Source organism: Rhinolophus ferrumequinum, chromosome 3 (genome assembly GCF_004115265.2).
Source record: "Rhinolophus ferrumequinum isolate MPI-CBG mRhiFer1 chromosome 3, mRhiFer1_v1.p, whole genome shotgun sequence".
Classification (NCBI taxonomy): Eukaryota; Metazoa; Chordata; class Mammalia; order Chiroptera; family Rhinolophidae; genus Rhinolophus; species Rhinolophus ferrumequinum.
Genome location: NC_046286.1, coordinates 27,281,265 through 27,302,572, shown reverse-complemented (window position 1 = coordinate 27,302,572; position 21,308 = coordinate 27,281,265). Strand labels below are relative to the sequence as shown.

Genomic DNA, 21,308 nt, shown 5'->3' with positions numbered 1-21,308 from the left:
AATGTAAATATGTATCAATTTTAGAGTTAAAACTTGGAAGTACTATGAACTTTTTAAGAACCGTATTTTTAAAAGGATTCATCACAGAAAGGGATTATGTATTTTCTTCCCTTTTCATGTTATTCCTCATGGTTTAAAAATGTGCAAGGAAGGGCAGCATGGATCACACAGCTAGAATTACTCTCCCATTTTCTGCTGTCCTTGAATTTCTGATTACCGACAGGCAAATCGCTTAAGGAAAAGACTACAATCTGGATGCTAAATATTTCATTAAAAAAAATAATCAATTTTGTGTTTAGCTTTGGATCAATTAAGTGGACCAAGTCAGCATAAATCAGTTAAATGGAGTTTGGAAATATTTGTTTGTTCTCCTACTGTTATATGTTCATACACAAAATTTAAACAAAGAACTAAACTAGATCTACTATAATTAAAAACTAATTTAAAATGCAATCTTAATTCTAATCTGTTTGGCATAAACCAAAATACACTCCTAGAAATTTTTCGTTTCTTCAAAGTAAATCAGAGGCAACACTGCGAACTCCTCTTCTTAGCAAGTTCATGTCATTCATTCACTAGCAATGCAACTGTTACAATATGGGCCTTCAGTTCTGATAAGTGTTTAAGTGACAAATGTAGACCACATTACTGTGTATGTATATGTACTCACTCTTTTCTATAAAAGGATTCAAGTCCATACAAACATTAAATCAATGTTTCTGTCACTAACAACCTAATCTGCAGGGATAAAAAACAACTTATCAAACTTTTGAAGTCTGAAGGAAAACCAGAATATTTATTCTAGGAGGAAATTTCCTTCTCAGAAAAAGATTTCTTGAGTATAAAAGCTATGAACCCATTCTAAGGAGATTTTCTTAATTTGTTTTTAATTTCATCCAATATACTAATCTTCTATAACTGGGCAAGAAGTGTAATATAAACTAAAGATACAAATGTCCTCTGGAGAGCTAGAAACTACAAGGTAATATAAAGACTACGACTTCTTCCTTCCAAAATACCAACTAGCTTATGCTTAAAAGAAGTTCAAAGGTAACACTGATTTTTTTTTTTATAAATGAGTATTAGTCCGGTTTTTAAAATATGTGTACTTTTAGGCTGAATCAGGAAAATAGAAGAAAAACAACTCGGCATGAAGTGTAAATTGTTAAAGAGTCAGTACTCACTGTCTTTATAATATGTATATAAGTTGTTTATGGTCAAATACTGTATTTGGCATGCCATGAACAAATCTACATTAAAAAATATAATTTCCAACTGGAAGCACATACAAGAAGCTAACCTCAGTTTCAATACGTGTAAAATGCTGAAGTTAAAATAGTCTTTACAGAAGCAAAGCTGTCAAAAGTGCTAGAAAATGTCTTATTAACAAACAGCTTTCAATGTGGCTAGTGCATGAGATAAAAAAAAAGGGATGAAAATTATTTTCAGATAGGCCCTTCCTAATAAATTCATATTCTTATGCATGACTTAAAATAACTACATGTAGCATGACAGGTGCATTTTTTGAGTAATCTCAATGTATACAAGCACAATGTATCAAAGTAGTGAAGGCTACTTAATATGTAAAGAAAAAAACAATCAATTATTTAGGGTTCTTTATTCACAAAATTGAAGTAATGTGTAATGGTGCTTCCAATACTGATTGTTTCCAATGTTATATATTATTCATGTCAATTACATAGAATGAATTCAAAATCCCTACACAAAATCCCACTAATAGTCTAGGTAATTTTTCAGACTGAAGCAAAGAAATTCTAGGCTTTAGAGTAGATCCAAAAGGCGGCATTAAGTAAAAACCCATCTTCATTTTAGGAAAATAACTGTTGATGTTTAAATGAGTCACCATTAAAAAGTCTGGGAAAACTCCTGAGGACCAGGCCATCAGAACATAAGTTTATCTACAAAAAAGATACTTTATAACATACTTAACATACCTTCCAATTCTACACCAAAGTTTCATTCTAAAAGCTCATTCACTATTCTATTACTCTAACCACATGTAATCATGGTGACTTTTAGAAGATTCTAGCAGAAAGAAAACAGCTAGCTGGCTTTACAAAGCACTTCAATGCACTATCCAGCCCAATTCTATTAGGTCTGAAAATTTAGCAGGCCCACTTCAGAATATGTGAATAAAGTGTTTTAAATAAAAACTATAAAGAACACATAAGTGAGAGCAAATACAGCACTATATTCAAATAAGTCACAATGTTTCAAAAACTGGAATATGTTGTTATAAAGTAACCACTGACACTAAAAATAGGCCACAGGCTGAATCACAAATGAAGAAACCCTTTGACATAAAGTTATTTTTTACAGAATAGCCCCAAGACCTCCCACCGACTCTCCCCCACCACCATCTGTCACACCAAAATCATGTATTACAACACACTTTACTAAACTGTCCCTATCTAAAGAATTTCATTTTTATATTATCTGATAGTACTGAGAAGTCATTCTAACATTTACTTTCACAAGTAAAGACAATATTACAACATGCAAGTTATAATGTTCTTTTATCGTATCAACGTTGATAGAAGTTCCAGCAGCAATCTGAACATGTGAACAGGATAATCTTGAGCTGCAAACTCCACTTCATCTCGTTTTCCTTTCTTAAAAAGCTAGCAAATAAAATACATGGGTGGGGGCAGTGTCATAAAACTAGGAAACATCAAATCCTGAGGAAAGAATGCTGAAGGACAGTGCTAAATAATCGCTTCTTAAAAAATTAGAATTTACAAGAAATCCTTCAAATCACTAAAAAATTCAGAAAGAAATACACGTTGTTCCTCCATTCCATATACATACGAAATTCACCTGTGTAATTTAAGTTTTTCTAGCTATCAAATTTCATTCCGAGGTCCAGTTTGATAGTTATGAAGTAGTGCTATTAAGTTCTATTATAGTGTGCTTCCTTTTACAAAAAAAAAAAAAATCTTCAAAAGAGAAATAGTATTTGTATTATGGCCTTCACACTTTATTACTAGGTTCTTTTAGAGCCAAATAAAATATATAACTTACAGACCCACAGCAGCATAACAATTTTCTGATTAGCACAGTTTTTTTTCCCAGATGTAATGCCTAAATTACACTCTCTAACTGGTTACAATGACAAAATATTTCTATATATACCAGCTGTTAGTTAGGCTATGCTTTTTAAAATGTTCTAGGATGATATATTTGTAAATTCAGTGGCTCCACCTTTCTATCATTTATCCAGAACTGATAAAAGTTTTTTGTTTCTGTAAAAGTCTGCATGTTAAAGTAATTTCTTTCTATAAAGAAGTTCTCATACTAATCCCACCCTAAAAAAGCAATTTCTCTTCAATGTACACCACACACACACACACACACACACACACACACACGTGCGCGCGCGCACACACACACACCTGTTGCCATGTGGTTTTTTGCAAAACCCACACTGCTTGCTGGGAGTCCACATATATTTGCTTTCAAATGAAGAGCTATGATCTGAGCCTTCTCTTTTTATGGTAGCTATGTTATCTGGAATGAACAATGGTGGCTCATCCAAAGAAAAATTTTTGCTGCTTCTTCTTTGGCGGGGTTGTAGGTTCTTCTCAGGTTTTTTTAGTTTCAGTTTATCCTCGTCCTTAAAATGCTCTAAACCACCTGCATGTTCAAGCTCTTCCTTCACATGACTATTGGTTTTCACCGCTGGAGCCAGCTGCTGGGGCTTATGGCACTGTTTCTGGCAGGAATGTAATAAATGTCCAGTTTGTGCAGGATGATGGGGTTCTTTAGAGCCATGAGGCTTATCACTCAAAGAATGAGCTACGGGTTTGGAAATCTGTACCAAAGTTTGATCTTGTGTTTTTTTCGATATAGAATGAACTTGATTTTTCACTGATTTAACCCCAGAATTGTAACTCTGAATCTTTGAATCCTTATCAACTTGTTTTTTCCTCACTTTGACTGGCCTATGAAAACTTTGCTGAGATTCTGACTCATCAGCGTTTCGTTTCACACTTTTGACACTAACTTTTGTTTTGCTATGTATTAATTCATGCTTTGCTGCAACAATTTTTTTCAGAGTATTTGTGGTCATGTTTTGCTTAGAATGAATCACAAGTTTTGTGTGTTTGGATTTTATGTTTTTTGACTCTAAGCAAGAAACACTACTTGACGGGCTATTTCTATCATCCTCAAGGTTTGCTGTTTCATGAGAATCCATTTTAATACTTTCGGTAATAGTCAACTGTTTTGAATTTTGGTCAGGCGCATCGCAAATAGCATTTTCTAAAATAGTACTTTCTGATTCAAAAGCAGGAGTATTAACCACCTCTAAGTTTGAATTACTAAATTCGGTGCTCTCCAACTGTTTATGATTAGACTCTATGTCTTTACAATAACCCAATGATTCTATTTCATTTCTATGAAAGGAGTTCTTAGCTTTATCAGAAACTTCCATGGCCTTCTTGAATTCCAAATTACATTCATTTACTTCATCCTCAGAACTGGACACACCTACAAGGCTCTTTTCGGTCTTATTTGAATTTGAACAAGCAGCATCACAAGAGAGAGCAGCAGAAGATGCAGGATCTTCAACAATTTGGTCACCATCATGGGGTAATTTTACTGTTTCCTTTGACTCTTGTTCAACTTTCCCCTTTGCCCTCATTTCTTCAACAATAGTCTCATCCATTTTATCTGAAGTAGAATCATTCTGTTCACATTCTTCTTTATCGGAAAATGTAAACAATGAAGTACTAACAGTCTTGATTTTACATTCCAGAGCTTCACTTTTTTTTTCTTCAATACTATCACAAGTCTCTGAAAGGAGTGGACAATTTAATTCATGAGATGTCACATTTGCTTTTCCCTGATTATTACATTTCTGCTTAGAATCTAATCCAGCTTCATCCCTCATTTCAAGACAAGATGGCACTGAAGAATGACTTGAAGACACAGATTCTTCAATTTGTGGGACCACTTCAATTTGTCCAGTATGTCGGCTATTCCTTCTGCTCTCTTTATGGTATTCAGGTTTCGGTGATGTACAAGCTTCTTCTTTAATTTGACACCTTTCTGGTTGTTTCACCCCTGCTTTAGGTGCAGACACAGTCTTCACAGATGCTTTTTTTGTGCTATTTAAAGGTGCTGCATTTGAACGCTTGGCAATAGTGCTTTGTCGCAAACTTCTTACTTGTTCTATCACAAGGGAAAAAAATAAATAAAAATAACTTAGCTATTTTGCCATGTGTTTTTATTTCAATACAACTTAGAATATATCAATTCTTTATCCTCAACTACAAAATTTATTTGATCGTTTCAATGAAAATGTACTGAACAGTTATTCATGATGATGATTTTATACACACACACAGACACACACACACACACACACACAAATTGTATGTTTATCAAAGTTCTATAAATCCTGGCAGGAGGGAAAAAAACTTCTATAAAATTTAGACTATTATACCTTACTACAAGACAGAAATGTTTTCATTAAGTCTCTTTTCTATAAGAAGTAAGCTGGGAGTAAAGTAAGTTAAATGAGATCACATTAATACCCATCTTAAAGCAAGACTGTCATACAGTTTTAAACATTAAATATTTTTAAATATATAAAACAACAAATTAAGGTGCTAATAAAATCTGAACTAAACCACATATTACAAACAGGACCTGCGAATTTTAAAGCACAGGTTCAAAAGAACTCTATCTAATTCCTTTCTAAATGTGCTTCAGTTATATCACCATTTTAGCACTCAGGCTATTCCTAAGAAATGAAGTATATACTAGAGTATTAGATACAGATCAACGAAAAGAAAAATTGCAATTAAAAAGATTTAAACCAAGAAAATCTATCTTAAGAGAAAATGAAGAATGTGTGAAAATATAAAGCTTCCCACCTTTAATAATGCTTCTAGCAAACAAAGAATCTATGAATTTGAGTTTTTCTTCCTTTCCCTATCCTAACACATCCTCCAGGGGAAAGAGAAACACAAAGTAAAAAGAAAACTGGAAAGAAAGAGAGCTAAATAATTCACTAAGTAGGAAAACAACCCACAAACTGAAATAAAAAGTAAAAAAGCTATTTCCAAACCTATGCATATGCAATGCCTCTGAATCAACTGTATAAAAATTGAACATTACAAAAAATTTTTTAAGTCTCCTTTTCAATGCAAAACTTTGCTATGCACTAATATTTAGAACATTTCTTAATTTGTCATACATCACTCAACTGTGAGACTCTTGAAGATATCGTATGTCCCTATTTGTCTATAAGTTCTAAGTGATAGCCCACTATTTCACTCTCAAGTGTCCCAGTTTGGACAAGAAATTACATGGCCACTCTAAGCTTAAAGACCCTTCCTAATTTCTCCTAGGACTTGGCACAATATTTGGTTATTAGGTAAATACTCAACAACTTTTAAAAATTACTTAGTGGATTACGAACTGTTTATCACCTGCTCAGCTGTATCACATTTTTGAACAACTAAAATTTTAATGGTTTGCTGTCAATATTTAGATGATTTTTAAAGATCTAACGACAGCTTGTAATAATTTACAGCTCTATTTTATCCATCTGTCTTGATATAAACTAAATGAAGAAGTTTCAACACCCATGACCTAAGTAGTTCTAAAAATGACAAATGAATAGCATATTCAACTGCGAAGGTATTCAGATAAATTATTTTGCAACAGTAACTGATTTAGTGGGTAAAGAATAAAGTCACTTTTGCTCCTCTAAATATTAACTGCCTTAGCTAGAAGACTGGTTGTTTAGGCCAAAAATTATTTGTCTATAATGTTCAAATTTTATTCTTTTCATTTCTCAAAGTCGCAAGTATATACCAAGTAACTGATTAAAAATATAAATTGAGATAAAGATGATAAAATAAATATATGCATCTACATTAATCCACCTCTCAAAACCCCACTAAAGCTCTAGAAAATGCATGAATCTAAAAGGAAAGAAAGAACAGGAGAAAATAGTTACAATTTTGGAAGCCAAACAACAAATATCAAGAAGTAACTGATGTAGATCGAAAAGGCTTAGGAATTGGTGACTGCAGATGATTCCAAAGTGGGGATGAAGGCAGGTAGTTAACATGAGAAGAGCTGAAAGCTATTTAAGCAGTTAGATATCTCTCTCTCTCTCTCTCTCCCCACTCCCCCGCCCCCTTCCCTGGTCTTAATCCCAGACTGGAGGGCTAATTCTCTGCAGTGTAAAACTGGGTTTCTAGACTAAGGAACATCAGTCACAGATAGAGTGGGTAAAGTACACTGCAATTTGTGAGATTAAGCGAATGTGTATATACTGAAAACCAAGACATCCTAGTCAACTTCCCTCAAGGGCTCTGATATTAGGGCTAGCATCTAATGAACCTAAGGAGAATAACCAAATTTCTGACATCAGGGATTCTTCCAAAAACCAGCACAGCCAGATCACCACACAGTGACACTTACGGTTAACAAAACCAACCCACACATTAAAATGTTCCACACAGTTTTAGTTCTCTACTCCTAAACATGAGCAAATAATCAAGGATCAGACATTTTAAGGAAATCTCTAACATAAAAGATTGAAGTTAAACAAAATTAAAACGTGGAAGAAAAAGAAACTATTAAAGACAAAAAAATTTTTTAAACACCATAGTTACCTTACAAAAGACAACAGAAGATATTGCACACATGAAACAAGACTAGAACGCTACAAAAAGGACTGTTCCCAAAACAAAACAAAATTCTGAAATTAGAAATGCAAAACTTCATAGAAAAGTTTGAGGATAAACATGAGGAAATTTCAGCAAGTACAGGAAAAAGACAAAGAGTTGGAAAGTGGGCAAGATAAAAACAATAGAAGATAGTCCCTTCTATCAAACACTTGAATAACAGGAGTTCCAAAAATCAAGAGCTGAGAAAATGAAGGTAATTACCAATGAAACAATTCAAGAAATTTCCCCAGAATTGAGTAACAATCGTTTTCAGATTAAAATGACCTACTAAACACCCAGCTCAATATGTAAAGCACATCCACACTAAGGTACATTATCAGAAATATCGAAGTACTAGAGCCGAAGAAGAGATTCCTCAAACTTCCAATAGAAAGCAACTAACATAAAAAAAAGGGGGGGGGGAACGGAACACCAAAATAAACTTCTCAACGACACTGAAGTTAGAGAAAAATGGAACAACACATTCAAATTTCTGAAGGAAAATAATTTCCAATCCTGAATTCTATGTTCAAACAGACCATGATTCCAATATGAGAACAGAATAAATAATTTACAAACATACAAAGTTTAAAAATATCTATCTCCATATTCTTTTTTCTCACAAAATTACTAGAAGAGGTGTGTCACCAAAACAAAGGAGTTAAACCAAAAAAGAGGAAATAAGAACTGCCACACAGAACAAAATCGTCAAACTGTAAAGGGAGAGCGCTGGAAAACAGCTGTGCATCAGGCTTAGAGGGCTAACACACCAGTCCACACAAGAGCGGATCATAAGGCTCCAAGAGATACTTCTTCAATAAAATGAAAATAAAAGAATATCTGATATGCACAAATATCTTTAGGAAAGATTAAGACAGAGTAGGTGGGGTGTACTGACATGTATGCAGAAAACTACAAATGTATAAAACTAAGCAAATGAACAACAAAAGCAATTATTAAGTCAGAAAGACAAAAAATTGTATACAAAAAGTAACCATAGTTTATTAAATAGATCATCTCTGAAAGCATACAAAAATCACAGTAACACTAACATAAATAATTACTACTGCTGTAACAAAATTATATAGAAGGATGAAAAAACGTTCTTTTGTGTGTTTGGAACAAGAGAATAGAATGCTAAATTTTCGCCATCCAATGTGGGAAGTCAATAAATACCTACATCAGAAAATCAAAAAGTAGCAATATACATATGTTACTAAGACGTGAAAGTAAATATCAAAAAAATGTAATAAAACCAGCTGCAAGTTAATAGTGGTTTCTTCTAGGGAAATGGAAATAGTGGGGTGGCAAGTATTGGAAACTTACAAAACTAGTCAACTCTTTAAATTATGTGAATGTATAATTTCAATAAAAAATTTTTTAAATTATACCAAAAAATTTGTATAATTTCAAAATTGATTATTATCAAAATGCTAAGCAAGTTGACAATTTATCACACCTGTCCCTACACCTTTGATTTTCTAGGTAATCTTTGGAAGGATTACCTTGTGCCATTAAACGTGGTGATTTTCTTGGTGATCTCACTGAATTGTCTTCTACTTTGTCCCTCAAATTCCTGTTAGGTAAAATCAGTTCTTCTTCATCAATGGTATCATTGCCACTTTCTTTAACAACTCCTTCGTCCATAATATCGTCAAGACCAACAACTAGAAAAAAACAAAAACAACAAAAAAATTACTTCTAAAAAATATCGGGGATGTTAAGTACTTGATGGCAGTACAAAAAACACTGTGAGACAGTTTAATACAATACTGTGTAGTCGTGAAAATCTAAACCTACACCTAATATGTGATATTGCAACTAATAAGCTCCCAATTTAGTTTTACAAACTTCTACCTTATGAAGTAACTAGTCAAAGTGAAGATTAGCTATAATCTTTCTTGGTTTAAGAATTCCACATGGAATCACTCTCAATGTACCTTTGCAAACATAATAAGCAACTATACCTGAGTACTCAATTATCCCAATTTTGGTTAAAGTAGTACCAAAGAGTTTAATATCCTTGAAAAGATTGTGATATAGGTTCATGCTAACATAAAAGCTTCTAATTGTAACTGGAATTCTATTCCTTAGACTTTATGCTACATGTGTTAGTTAAGTATTGTAGATGTACTTTAGAGTGGTAGCAAACACACACACACACACACACACACACGCACGAAAAACACCATGCAACTTTCCCCTACCCCAAATGTTAGAGAAAATGGTAGGTGTTTAATATGGCTACAATTAAATTACTTTCTCCTAGTCAAAAGAGAAACAGTCATTCATTTAATGGGGTGGGGAGATATGCAAAAGGATTGGGAACTACAGAAGAAAATATAAACACTGAAATAATCTTTACATTGTCATTGGGTTTATTTCTCTATATAACAAATGCACCTTAACTCAGACATATAGCAAATCTAAATGTGCAGTTGTATGAAATCTTGTAAAAAGAATGTGTTTATTTAGATCAGAAGACCTGAATTCAAATCCCTGCTAAAATACTTAAATAAAACTTGACCAAGTCACTTAACCTATCAGTTTCTTTATCTCTAAAATGAGAATAACAATACCTGTCCTACCTACCTCACAGGGCTGTTGTGAGGATCAAGTGAGATGATGTATGAGAACTCACTTTGTAAACTTAGAGCACTATACAAATGTTAGTTATTATCTTCATCCTAGGGGTTAGAAGGAACCTCAAGAAGTTATCTAGTCCTCATCTTTGTATCCAAGTAGAACTTCATTTAAAAGAGCTCAACAAGATAGTGGTCTATCCTAAAATTTAAAGAGAACAAAATTCCTTATAAATATACTTTCAAATGGTACAAAGTTTTTGAAGAGCAATTTGACAACAAAATAGAATCACAAAACTGCTAATACACTTTGACTAAAAAATTATATAGAAAAAATAATGGATTACGAAAAAAATGCTGCCTAGGAAACATACTATTATCCTTACATTTAGACAAACCAAAAAAAAGATTAGCAGGAAATAGATGAAATTTAAAGTTATTCTACAAAAGAATATACTTTTTTTCCTATTTTCCACATTCCCTGCCATATGCATGTATTACTCTCAAAAACAGAGCATCACTATACTATGCACCAAAAGCTTACAGAAGAACAATACTTTAGGAAAATTCATCAGGACTCATTTAAGATAGAATGAGGGGAGAAAGGTGGGGAGTTGTTGAGTTAAAAGGCTATTCCACCATGATGGAATACTTATGTTGCCACACATTCATATATACTCTCAAAGAATTGGTTAACTTTATATTAATAGTTCCACCAATTTCATTTAAAAAAGCGAAATTTAAGGCTACTTTTCATCTCAATTTTATAGAAGGCATATACATACACTGTATATGTTACAAACACTAATGGATAGAAATGGATAGAGAAAAAAGCACTATAATAGTATTATCAGTCACTATCTCTAATGGTAAGTTAGATAAGGAATTGTGGATTTTTTAATCATTGTTGCACTGTCTTTTCACATTTTCTACAATGAGAATGCATTTCCTATCATAATTAGGAGAAAAAGGAACAATTCAAAACAGGAAAACAATCCAGGAGAAAAGTGATTAAAGCTTGATTAATAGTGTTTCCTGGTAGGGAGTGAAAAGGTATGTTACGATTTTACAGCCACATTGCAAAGCAGAATCAACAAGATTTAGCAAGTCAAATTCAAAGATCAATTATTAGGTTTTATCTTATTGCATTTCCTAACATCATCTGACACAGCTGGACCTTTTCCCCTTCTTGAATCCCTTTCTCCTCACTTAGCTCCTGGATATCACATCCTCCTATCTCACTAGCCACTTCTCAGTACTCTGTTAGATCCTCTTCTTGCACATGTCTGCATGCTGAAGGAATTAAGGGTTCAGTCCTCCCATTTCTCCTCTTCATCTGCACTAACTCCTCCCTAAGTGATCGCATCCCATCTATAGGCCCATCTATACTGGATAACTCTCAAAATTATTTTTCCAGCCCCAACTCAGTTGCCTTCTGGAGGAGTATAATTTGACATCTCCACTAGGTTGTCTAATAAGTACCTCAAACTTAGTATATTGAAAATAAACACTGATTCTACCCATTCTCACTCTCCTCAATAAAAATGCCCCTCCTAGGGTATTCCCAGAACAAACTTCCATTTATTCGCGTAGCTATTCAAGCCTAAAACTCTAGAACTATCCTTAGCTCATCTCTTCTCATATCCCACCTCCAAGCAATCAGCACATCCTGCTAGCTCTACCTGCAAAACCTATCAGTCACCTGACCATCTACCACCTCCACAGCTGACAGTCTACTCCAAATCACCATCATCTCTCATCAATAGACTCCCAGTGTCCCAGGTTCCTCTAGTGCCTCTCTACCTCCCACATACATACACACAATTTATTCTCCCACACAGTCATCATTGTGATGCTTCTAAACAACATGTTAAGTCTTATCATGTTACCATTCTTCTGTTTAAGAACCTCCAAATCCTTACCAACACATTTAGATTAATGTCCAAAACCCTAGCCAGGGCCCACAGGTTCTAAGATCTTCCCCCAATCAACTGCTCTGATATAGCTCCTACCACTCTATGACTCATTTGGCACCAGCGACACTGGCCTTTCCAGAACACAGGAAAGCATAAGGCCATCTCAGGGTCTTTGTACTTGGTAATTCCTCCTGGAGCTCTTTTCTCCAAGATATACATATGGCTCACTCTCTTGCTTCACTCAAGTTTCATACAAACATCACCTTCTCGGAGGATCCTTCCCTAATGATCTTGTCCAAAACAGTACATACTCTCATCACTGCCTTCTAAACCCTTGGTGTACTTTATCCTCCACCCAATTAAATATCTGTTTATTAATTGTCTTCTCCACTAGAATGTAATCTCTACAAGTCAGGAACTTTACCTCTTATTCATTGTTGAAATTCCAAAACTTAGAATAACCACCTGGTACATAGTAGACACTCCAGAAATATTTGCTGAATGAAAGAATTAGGGGAAAAAAGGGGCCAGGAAAATTTAACGTTAATGAGTTAATGTTTCCATTAATCAAAAGAGAGAAACTGGAAAGAACAAATTTGGAAGTAAGGTAATGACTTCACGTTTTGGATACACTGATGGCATGAAGAAAAAGAACTGGCAAAAGAAGCATCAAAGTAATACAACATCACAAAAGGGTAATGAGAATTTCAAGGAAGTAGGGATCAGGAAAGTTCACTGTTACAGAGAGAAAAAAGGAAGGAGAAAAATCCATTAATTTGACTCACAAAAGCAGAGGGTCAGATGACAAGAAGTTAAAAAGTAAATATGTGAAGAATGGCAACTGCTGTCTCTTTTTTGTTTTCAAGAAGTTTAGGGGTAGCCGGATGGCTCAGTTGGTTAGAGTGCGAGCTCCCAGCAACAAGGTTGCCGGTGCAATTCCCGCATGGGATGGTGGGCTGCGCCTCCTGCAACTAAGATTGAAAACGTCGACTGGACTTGGAGCTGAGCTGCGCCCTCCACTAAATTGAAGGAAAACAACTGGGAGCTGATGGGCCCTGGAGAAACACTGTGTTCCCCAATAAAATTTTTAAAATATTTTTAAAAAAAGAAGTTTAATGGTAAAAGTCAGAAAAGGGGGACAATCAGCTGAAGAAGTTAAAGGGATAAAAGATGATTTTTCTATATAAGTGACAGAAATGGGGAGAGGGGAAGGAGGTAAAGTAGGTAGTCACCTCAAACAGGGAGATGAGGGAATACGGGAGAATGGGGCAAAAGAAGGAAGTGGAGAGAGGGAAGGGAAGGAGAGGAGGAGAGAAAATCAACAGAGATTTAAGCATGTCTGTGTGACTGGAACGGAACTTGGAAATAAGTGATGCCGTGAGGCCCCTCATCAGGCAAAAACTTCATAAACTAACAACCTACAATCAGAATACTTAGGGCTGCATGTGAGGTATTTCTCAGAGGTAAGTTTCCAAGAACACAGCCTTTTGTGTACTTCTACTTCTGGCAACATAGTTCCTTCATCTCAAAAAAGTCCACCTTTACATTAAATGAAGCTCTATACTGTCTCCAACATTTTCAGGGCAATCATGCTGACCCAGGCTTCCCAAAAAATAAATCACCTACTTAACCTTTCAATGCCTCAAATTCTTCTACAAAATGGAGATACTAGTGGTCAAAGGGTTGCTATGATCATCAAATTAATATGTATAAAGGGCTCTGAACAGTATCTGGCATTTAGAAAGCATCACACTAACAGTTAACTTTTGTTTCAGAGTCTCCCTGCTCATGTACCTCACCATCAAAAACTATGTATTCTTTTTCACTTATTTTCCTCAACTCCTCCCAGAACAAATCAACTATTAAAAAAAAAAATCTGAGATTTCTTCTTCTAATCCATTCATCTGATTAAACTAATTCACAGTAAAGTATGAATAATCTAAGGCAAAACCCTTCCAATTAGGTATCTGTGTTTTAAAGAGGTTAATCCAACTGCTTTTGCTAAGAAAATGAAGAGAAGTAAAGGAGAATTTGGGTTCTTTTCAGAACACGATCTATTCTCAAGTACCTCTCACATCATCCCCTCCCATAAATAAGGCAAACTAAGATTCAGTATTTGATACCCAACTTTTAAAAAAAATGGCTGGACCTATTCACTATATCCACTAAAATGGGAACTTCAGGTTACCCAAAAAAAAAGGCAATATCCTGAATTGTTTAGGAGACAAGTGTACAGCCAGCCATGTCATGCAGAAAAAACAAGATGCTTTTTACTTCCTCCTACATTCCAGCATTAGGCGTCATTCTCATTTGTAAGTTTTGGCATAAAATCTATAGTCATACTCAGAAATCTCCTTGAGCCTGAATTTAAATCACATTAAAATTCTTCCAATCCCCATACAGCCCTATTTAAATAAATGTGCTGAGCTCTGATGTCAGTCAAGTCTGTGTGAAATCCTCCTAACATTAGTACTACTTTATTTCATTCCAATCTATCTTTTTGGGAAGAGGGGTAAATGAGATAAAAAGTAAATAAAACCAAACCATTTGGAGTTAAATTTATTAAATTCCTCAATAACTGGGAAATCACTTTAATACCATACAAAAGGGAAAACCACGAATACAGTAAGGAATTCTTTACACTTGACATCCCTTAATTCATGCTGTCAGTACAAAGGCCAAACTCAACTCAACTCTACTTCTAGGACAGTTATTTTTTCTACTATAAAAGTTGGCATTAAGTGTCAGGTTTGAGAAAAAAACTAAAGAACATGTTATTTTTGCAGAGTCACAAAAAAGATATCTAATCTAGGGCTTGTATTTTGAAACAAAGAAAGAAAACACATGGAAACATCCTCGTAAAATTGCTGCACAGCTTTCTCCCGTAACATTGCAGAAGACCACCCAGCCTCTACTTGGCCTCCCTTCAGTTAGAGTTCTTTTCCTTCATGGATGATTCGTACATTTATTCCCAAAAAGGCTGTGGCAAAATAGCCATCAAGATATGCTATTAGGTTGGTGCAAAAGTTATTGCGGTTTTTGCAATTATTTTTAACCTTTTAAACCACAAGTATTATTCTGTGGTGAATTTATCATTTTAGATGTTAGCATGCTTCCTAATTTGAAAAATACAAATGATGCTACTATACACACATATTTTTCCTCTTCAATTCTTTCTTTACAATAAACTTTAAAACATAGGTTTACTGAGTCAAAGGCAGCATAGGTACCGGGGATGCCAAAAGAATGTATACACACTTTTAAGAGATGTTACCTCTCAAGCAGTAGTTCGCTGTAATCAGAAGTGTCTGGACGCTGATGGTGACCACTTTGAGCACCTCTTTTAATTGAAGAAGTCAAACATGACTTGTATTCATGTTTTGTTTTCAGTATATATTATTACAATTCACACAGTTTTTTCCTTTCTTAAAATGTGTATACATTTTTTGGCACCCTCTGTATATACATTTTATATATATTAAAAATATATATTTAACTGTGTTAATGTATCTCATATGACTTTTCATAAAGATTACATACAATTTAGAAAGCAAAGAGCTTCGTATTAATCCTCAATAAGAACTCACAAGTACCGAGTTTCAGATTTTTAAAAGAAACAAGGTTACTAAAAAAGCTTAACACTTCAGAAGTGTATACTATGCTTTCTTTTTGTATTTCTTTAGTTCTGCCTACTACTCTCCTACTCAGGTCTTAGTGCGATTTTCTCTTAATAATTTATATGAATTCTTCATGTAATATCTGTGTTACCTATTTAATGCCAAGTATTTTCCCTGTTTATCTCATTTTAGTATTATTTTATATCAACCAAGGTTAATTTTCTTCAGAATACTGTTTTCAGTTATTCCAACACTATTAAGTTATCCAACATTTCTGCTGTTAATTCATATTTACTTTAACATATTCTAAAGTCTCATATTTAAATGTGCACAAATATTTCAACTTTTGTCAAACTCAACTTCATACTTTGGGAGAAACTGGTCAGTATTTCATGGAAAGGGGTTTTTCTACCAAACAAGTGTAAAAGATAATGCGTTCAAGTTAAAACAGTTTCTTCACTGCAAATCTTCAGTGTCTTCAATACGCTAAAGGACATTATATGCAGGAAAAAACTGCATGTGGTATATAGAGTGTAACTGTTTCCCAAGCTCTGTCTCTCTCTCTCTCCCCACCCTACACACACACACCAAAAGCACATACATCAAACTGCTATTATTTTTCAGAGACTTTTCCCTTTCTTATTTGCATTTTTAATCTCACCTTAAAAGTATTTTGTTAAAAAAATGTCTTCCAAAATGTGCAATACATGTGTGAATGCCTAGATAAAGAAGCCAGAAAGGAATACACTAAACAAAGGTTTTCTATGTAGAGGGAAGTAGTAGTATTATTGGTGCCACTTTTTTTAAGCTTTTTTTTCTTAATCAAAGTTACACTTGCACATGGTTTTATCCATCTCTAGTTCCATAAAGTTTGTTAAGAAAGACATTAATGCCTGACACCCACTTCCTCCATTGCACCTCAATTACTTCATTGGGAAAATGCAGGTATTACCAGCCTTCTCTGAAAGGTTGCTGTAAGAATTGAATAAACTAATGTAGCTTCTAACACAGTACTTGATATGCAAACAATAATATCTTAAATAAATGGTACCCATTATTAGTATATCCTGGCAGATCTTTTCAAATAACTTTCTATAGCCCTAATTGCCCTTCATCTGACCCTTCCCAACTGTCTAAATAATTGCTCTTATTGCCAATATTATTCTATTAAGCTGGTATAAAACTGACATGTTAATCATTACCTAAAAATTTAACACGTTAATTCTATCCTAAAATGTTATAAATCATTTTACCTTTACTGAGTACCTGCTATGTGTCACATGCTGGCCTAGATTATTTTAGATGCAAATGAAATTATTACAACAAATGACCTAGTTTCTTCAAAAAATAAATATCAAGAAAAGATGAGGGAAGAAGGTAGGGAACACTAACAGACTGAAATAAACTTACATATCAACCAATTAAATTTTTTTAAGTTCTGATTATTTAAATTCAGATTCACCTTATTTAAATTCTGGTTCAAACTATAAAAAAATGTTGAAGAAACTGGGTAAAACTAAAAGCTGACTATATTTGAAAATACTGTTCTGGGCAGGATAATATTACTGTATTTTTTTTAAAGAATTCTTATAATTTAGAGATACGTGCCGACATATTTACAGATGAAATTACAGTAACGTCCCCACTTAACGTGAATGATAGGTTCTACAATTTTAAGTGAAATGACGTGAAAAACCAGTTTTACCACAGGCTAATTGATATAAACAAGAGTTAGGTTCTTATGGCATCTCATCACCGTTATCACAAAATGGCATTGAACAAAAGGACATTATTCAAGGGCATGCTACATATTTCTGGGCTGTGTTTCAAAATAATCTCAGGAGGTAGGAGAGGGGAAGAAGTAAGTGGGGTATAAATGAAAAAAGACCAACTATTCACTGTTTACGCTGAGTAACAGGTAACATGGGGGTTCATTTACTATTCTGTCTTACGTTTTTCATAAAATACATTTAAAAAAACTTCTTGTGAAGCTTCAGTTTATAGCATGTTAGATAAGTCATATGAATAAAAGGAAAGAATAATACCGAGTACAGATAGGGGAACAAAGGATAGTTTGTAATTTGAACTAGAATGGTTACGGAAAGCCAGGGACAAGCGTACTGGTTGTTTCTTACACTAGAGCTTCTAGCCCAGTAGAGACTGAAGTCCAGGTCCCTGTCTGCCCTTTAAGCTGTGCGCAGGCGAAAGAGTGCCTTTTCCTGATTCTTAAACAGGCACGGATAGGCTAGGAGCCTGGGGATGACATTGCTGAGATGCCTTTTCAGCAAAAGCCTGAACAAGTTAAGGAAACAGCTTTCAAGTTAGAAAACACATTAAATTAAGTACCTACATCCTGAGGCAGGAGCGTGCCTAGGATGTTAAGAATAGAATGGGGGCAGGTCTGTGTGGCTAGACTAGGGAAAGAGAAGGCGAGAACAGCACATAAAATCAGAGATACCAGGGCAAATTGAGGAGGATCTTGTAGGCCGGAAAGACTTTAGCTTTTTTCCTTTGTGCAAAATGTAAAGTTCCCAGAGCACTGTGATACAAGAGTGATATGACCTAACATTTTAAAGATCACTCTTGGCGCTCTTTTGAGAATACTCTGTAAGAAATCCCCAAGGGCAGAAAAAGAGAAACCAAGGCTAATGCAATGATCCAGGTGAGAGATGGTTATGGTTAAGGCCACAGTGACAGTGAAGAAAGTGAGAAGTGCAAGTAGCCAGATTCTGGATATATTCTGAAAATAAAGCCAACAGGATTTTCTGACCAACTGAATATGAAATGTGAAAGAAAAGGGTAAGTAAAGAATGACACAAAATTTTTGCTGAGCAACTCAAAAGAAGAACTTGCCATTAAAAGAGATGGGGAAGACTGTAGAAAGCAATGGTCCTGGAGGACTTGCGGGACGGGGAAGTAGGTATCAAGAGTTCGGTTTTAGGCATTAAGCTTAAAATGCCAAATAGACATCCAAAGAAGTAAACACAGGAGTCTAGAGTTTAGGCAAGAAGTTAAGGCTAAGGAGATACATATATATATACACATATACATATATATATATATGTGTATATATATTTCGGTGTTGAATTATAGTTTCTTAAGTCACAAAACTGGATAATATCACCACAAAAGTGAGTAGAAATAGAGATTTCTAAAATGATGCCTAAAACCTGAACCCTGAGATACTCGAGTGTGCAGCAGTCAGGAAGACGAAGAGGAGCACCAAAAGAAACTGAGAGGCAGAAGACAGCAAGGTGAGAGAGTAACCAGGAGACCTATAAACCAAAGGTCAAGTGAATAGATCATTTCAAAAGGCAGAAACCAACTGAGTTACACGCCCCTGGTAGGTAGAATGAAAGAGAAGTAGTCTTTGGATCTGCTAACTTGATAGTGACTGGTGAGGGTGAAATCTGAATTTGAAGAGAGATTTGTGGAATAGAGAGCAAGAAAATTATTTCCAGGAGTTTTGTTATAAACAGAGCAGAAGAACAGGGCAATACAAATATACTAATGAATAAATATAAAAGATGATGTGTGGTAACACTGAATGAAATTCAATTATAAGGATGACAGCATATACACTTTCTTCATTTCAATTCCATCAAGCACAGATAAACCAAAAAGTAGAATTGGTTTTGTTCATGTTAACTCCATCATGTTAACTACAAACCACACCTATGGAAAACAGAATAGAAACTTAAATTCAAAACATGAAAATCTTATTTCATAAATACATAAATATCTAATTTCATAAATATCTAAATATGTATTTAAATATAGGATATCAGAGCTAAAAATGTACCAAAAGTTTTTGTTTTGTTTTTTATTAACTACCAGGCCACTGAGATTATGAAATTTAGAAAAAATATTGAAATGTACACACCAAATTTTCAGTTGGATTAGCTCCACCCCATGTTTTTAAAAACAAGCACAGAGAAAAACACTTGTCCAAAAACTGGCCAATTCTAGAAAACCTACAGTAACTAGTAAACACTGTTAATACAAATTTGTGTGTTTGGGGAGTATCAGGGAGTAGGTAGTTGCTTAAGGATTTGCTTGTTTAAATTTTATTTTTATTTCTTAGGTTTTTCTTTTTTGTGGAGCAGCACATGGGAAAATCACTGTCTCACAGTTCATTTACACAGTCCACCAATTGAAAAACTAAGTATGAATATAATCGTGTAAACACAACCCAAGGGGATACTAAAACTATTAACAGTGGATTACTTTAATATAACAAAAAGGACTGACTGATCACCAAATAAATTAATGCTTTTCATTTGCTATTTCTCTATTTGGAATGTACTTCACTTACCCAAGATCTTCAAAAGCCTAGCCATTACACAGCCCTAAGGATGCTGCTGCTCTTAATGTCACCGCACAGAGAGGCCTGCCCTGAGCCTCACAACCCAAATAAACATGGCCTCTGTGGCGACTCAAACAACCAGACATTCTCTACCACCCTACACTTTACTTACAAGCTCCATGAGGACAGGTACTTTGTCTCAAATACCACTGTATCTTCCAGCACTGGAAAGAGTCTCGCATTATGACTCTATGCAATAAATATTTGTTAAATGAACAAACAGCACCAACCACTTTTATGCCAAAGCAAATAATTACACCTCACAACTGTAGAGCCATGCTGTAAGGTGCTGATACCTAGAATGCTATTTAATGAGAACGCTACTACAAAAAGGAATCAGTTGAAAAAATTATGACTCAACCCTCTTATAACATGGATCTTACCATAATTTATTGAGTTTCACATTTTAAAGAATCAGATCTCAACTAGGCATTTTGTTTTATAACATTCTGTTTACTTTTACTCAAATATAACAGAAAACCTGAGATAAACGAGGCTCAACAAAAAGTTCTTAGAGGAGTACTTATTTTTCAGTAGGTAAGACTTTAACACTTAACATCCCTAATCTGTAGCAGGCCAAGAAAAAACTTTTAATGATATACACAACATTAAATGGAATGTAAATTCCATGAAGAATTTGTCATTTTGCTTTCTGATATATCCCTAATTCCCAGAACAGCAGCTGAATACATAGTGTCCAGTCTTAAGCACAACTTCAATGAAAAATGCATGAATATATACAAAAATTTCATAGCTCCCAAGTTTCTATCTCAAGAGATTAGAATCTACACATTAAACTAAACTCTAAGCAGGAAGTTACCCTTAGCAAGCAAAATAATTAAAACACCTCTACGCTATCACAGTAGTGTTGATTGACCCCTTGCAAAACTCAGAATAAGAATGCTAATAGTTTAGAAAGCACAAATTAAAAGGAAGCATCCCAACATGAAGCAACTAAACAACAAAAAGCTACTCATTCAGAAACACAGCATTTTTCAGGATATGTGTATAGCAACCAAAGACTCTTTAGAAACACAACTGATAAAGTCTCTATCTAAAAGAAACTGTGACCAAGAATATTAGAGATTAAAGATATAACCTGCCATTTACAATTGCAT

The 21,308-nt window shown here is 34.4% G+C and overlaps 1 protein-coding gene across 9 annotated transcripts in view; it reads right to left on the bottom strand.

Annotated features, from left to right (window-relative positions):
- Nucleotides 1-21,308, bottom strand: part of PHF3 (PHD finger protein 3) — a 74,804-nt gene that overhangs the window by 21,985 nt on the left and 31,511 nt on the right. For 4 of the 9 annotated variants that reach the window (XM_033098176.1, XM_033098199.1, XM_033098185.1 and 1 more), the window contains 2 exons: nucleotides 9,215-9,376; nucleotides 3,414-5,193 (listed from right to left, as the gene is read on the bottom strand). The exons of 2 other annotated variants lie outside the window; for them this stretch is intronic. In XM_033098176.1, coding sequence (XP_032954067.1) covers nucleotides 3,414-5,193; nucleotides 9,215-9,376 — 1,942 coding nt within the window. Of the gene's footprint in view, nucleotides 1-3,413; nucleotides 5,194-9,214; nucleotides 9,377-10,301; nucleotides 10,435-21,308 lie in introns of those variants that run through there. 3 more of the 9 variants (XM_033098207.1, XM_033098192.1, XM_033098225.1) reach the window with 3 other exon arrangements.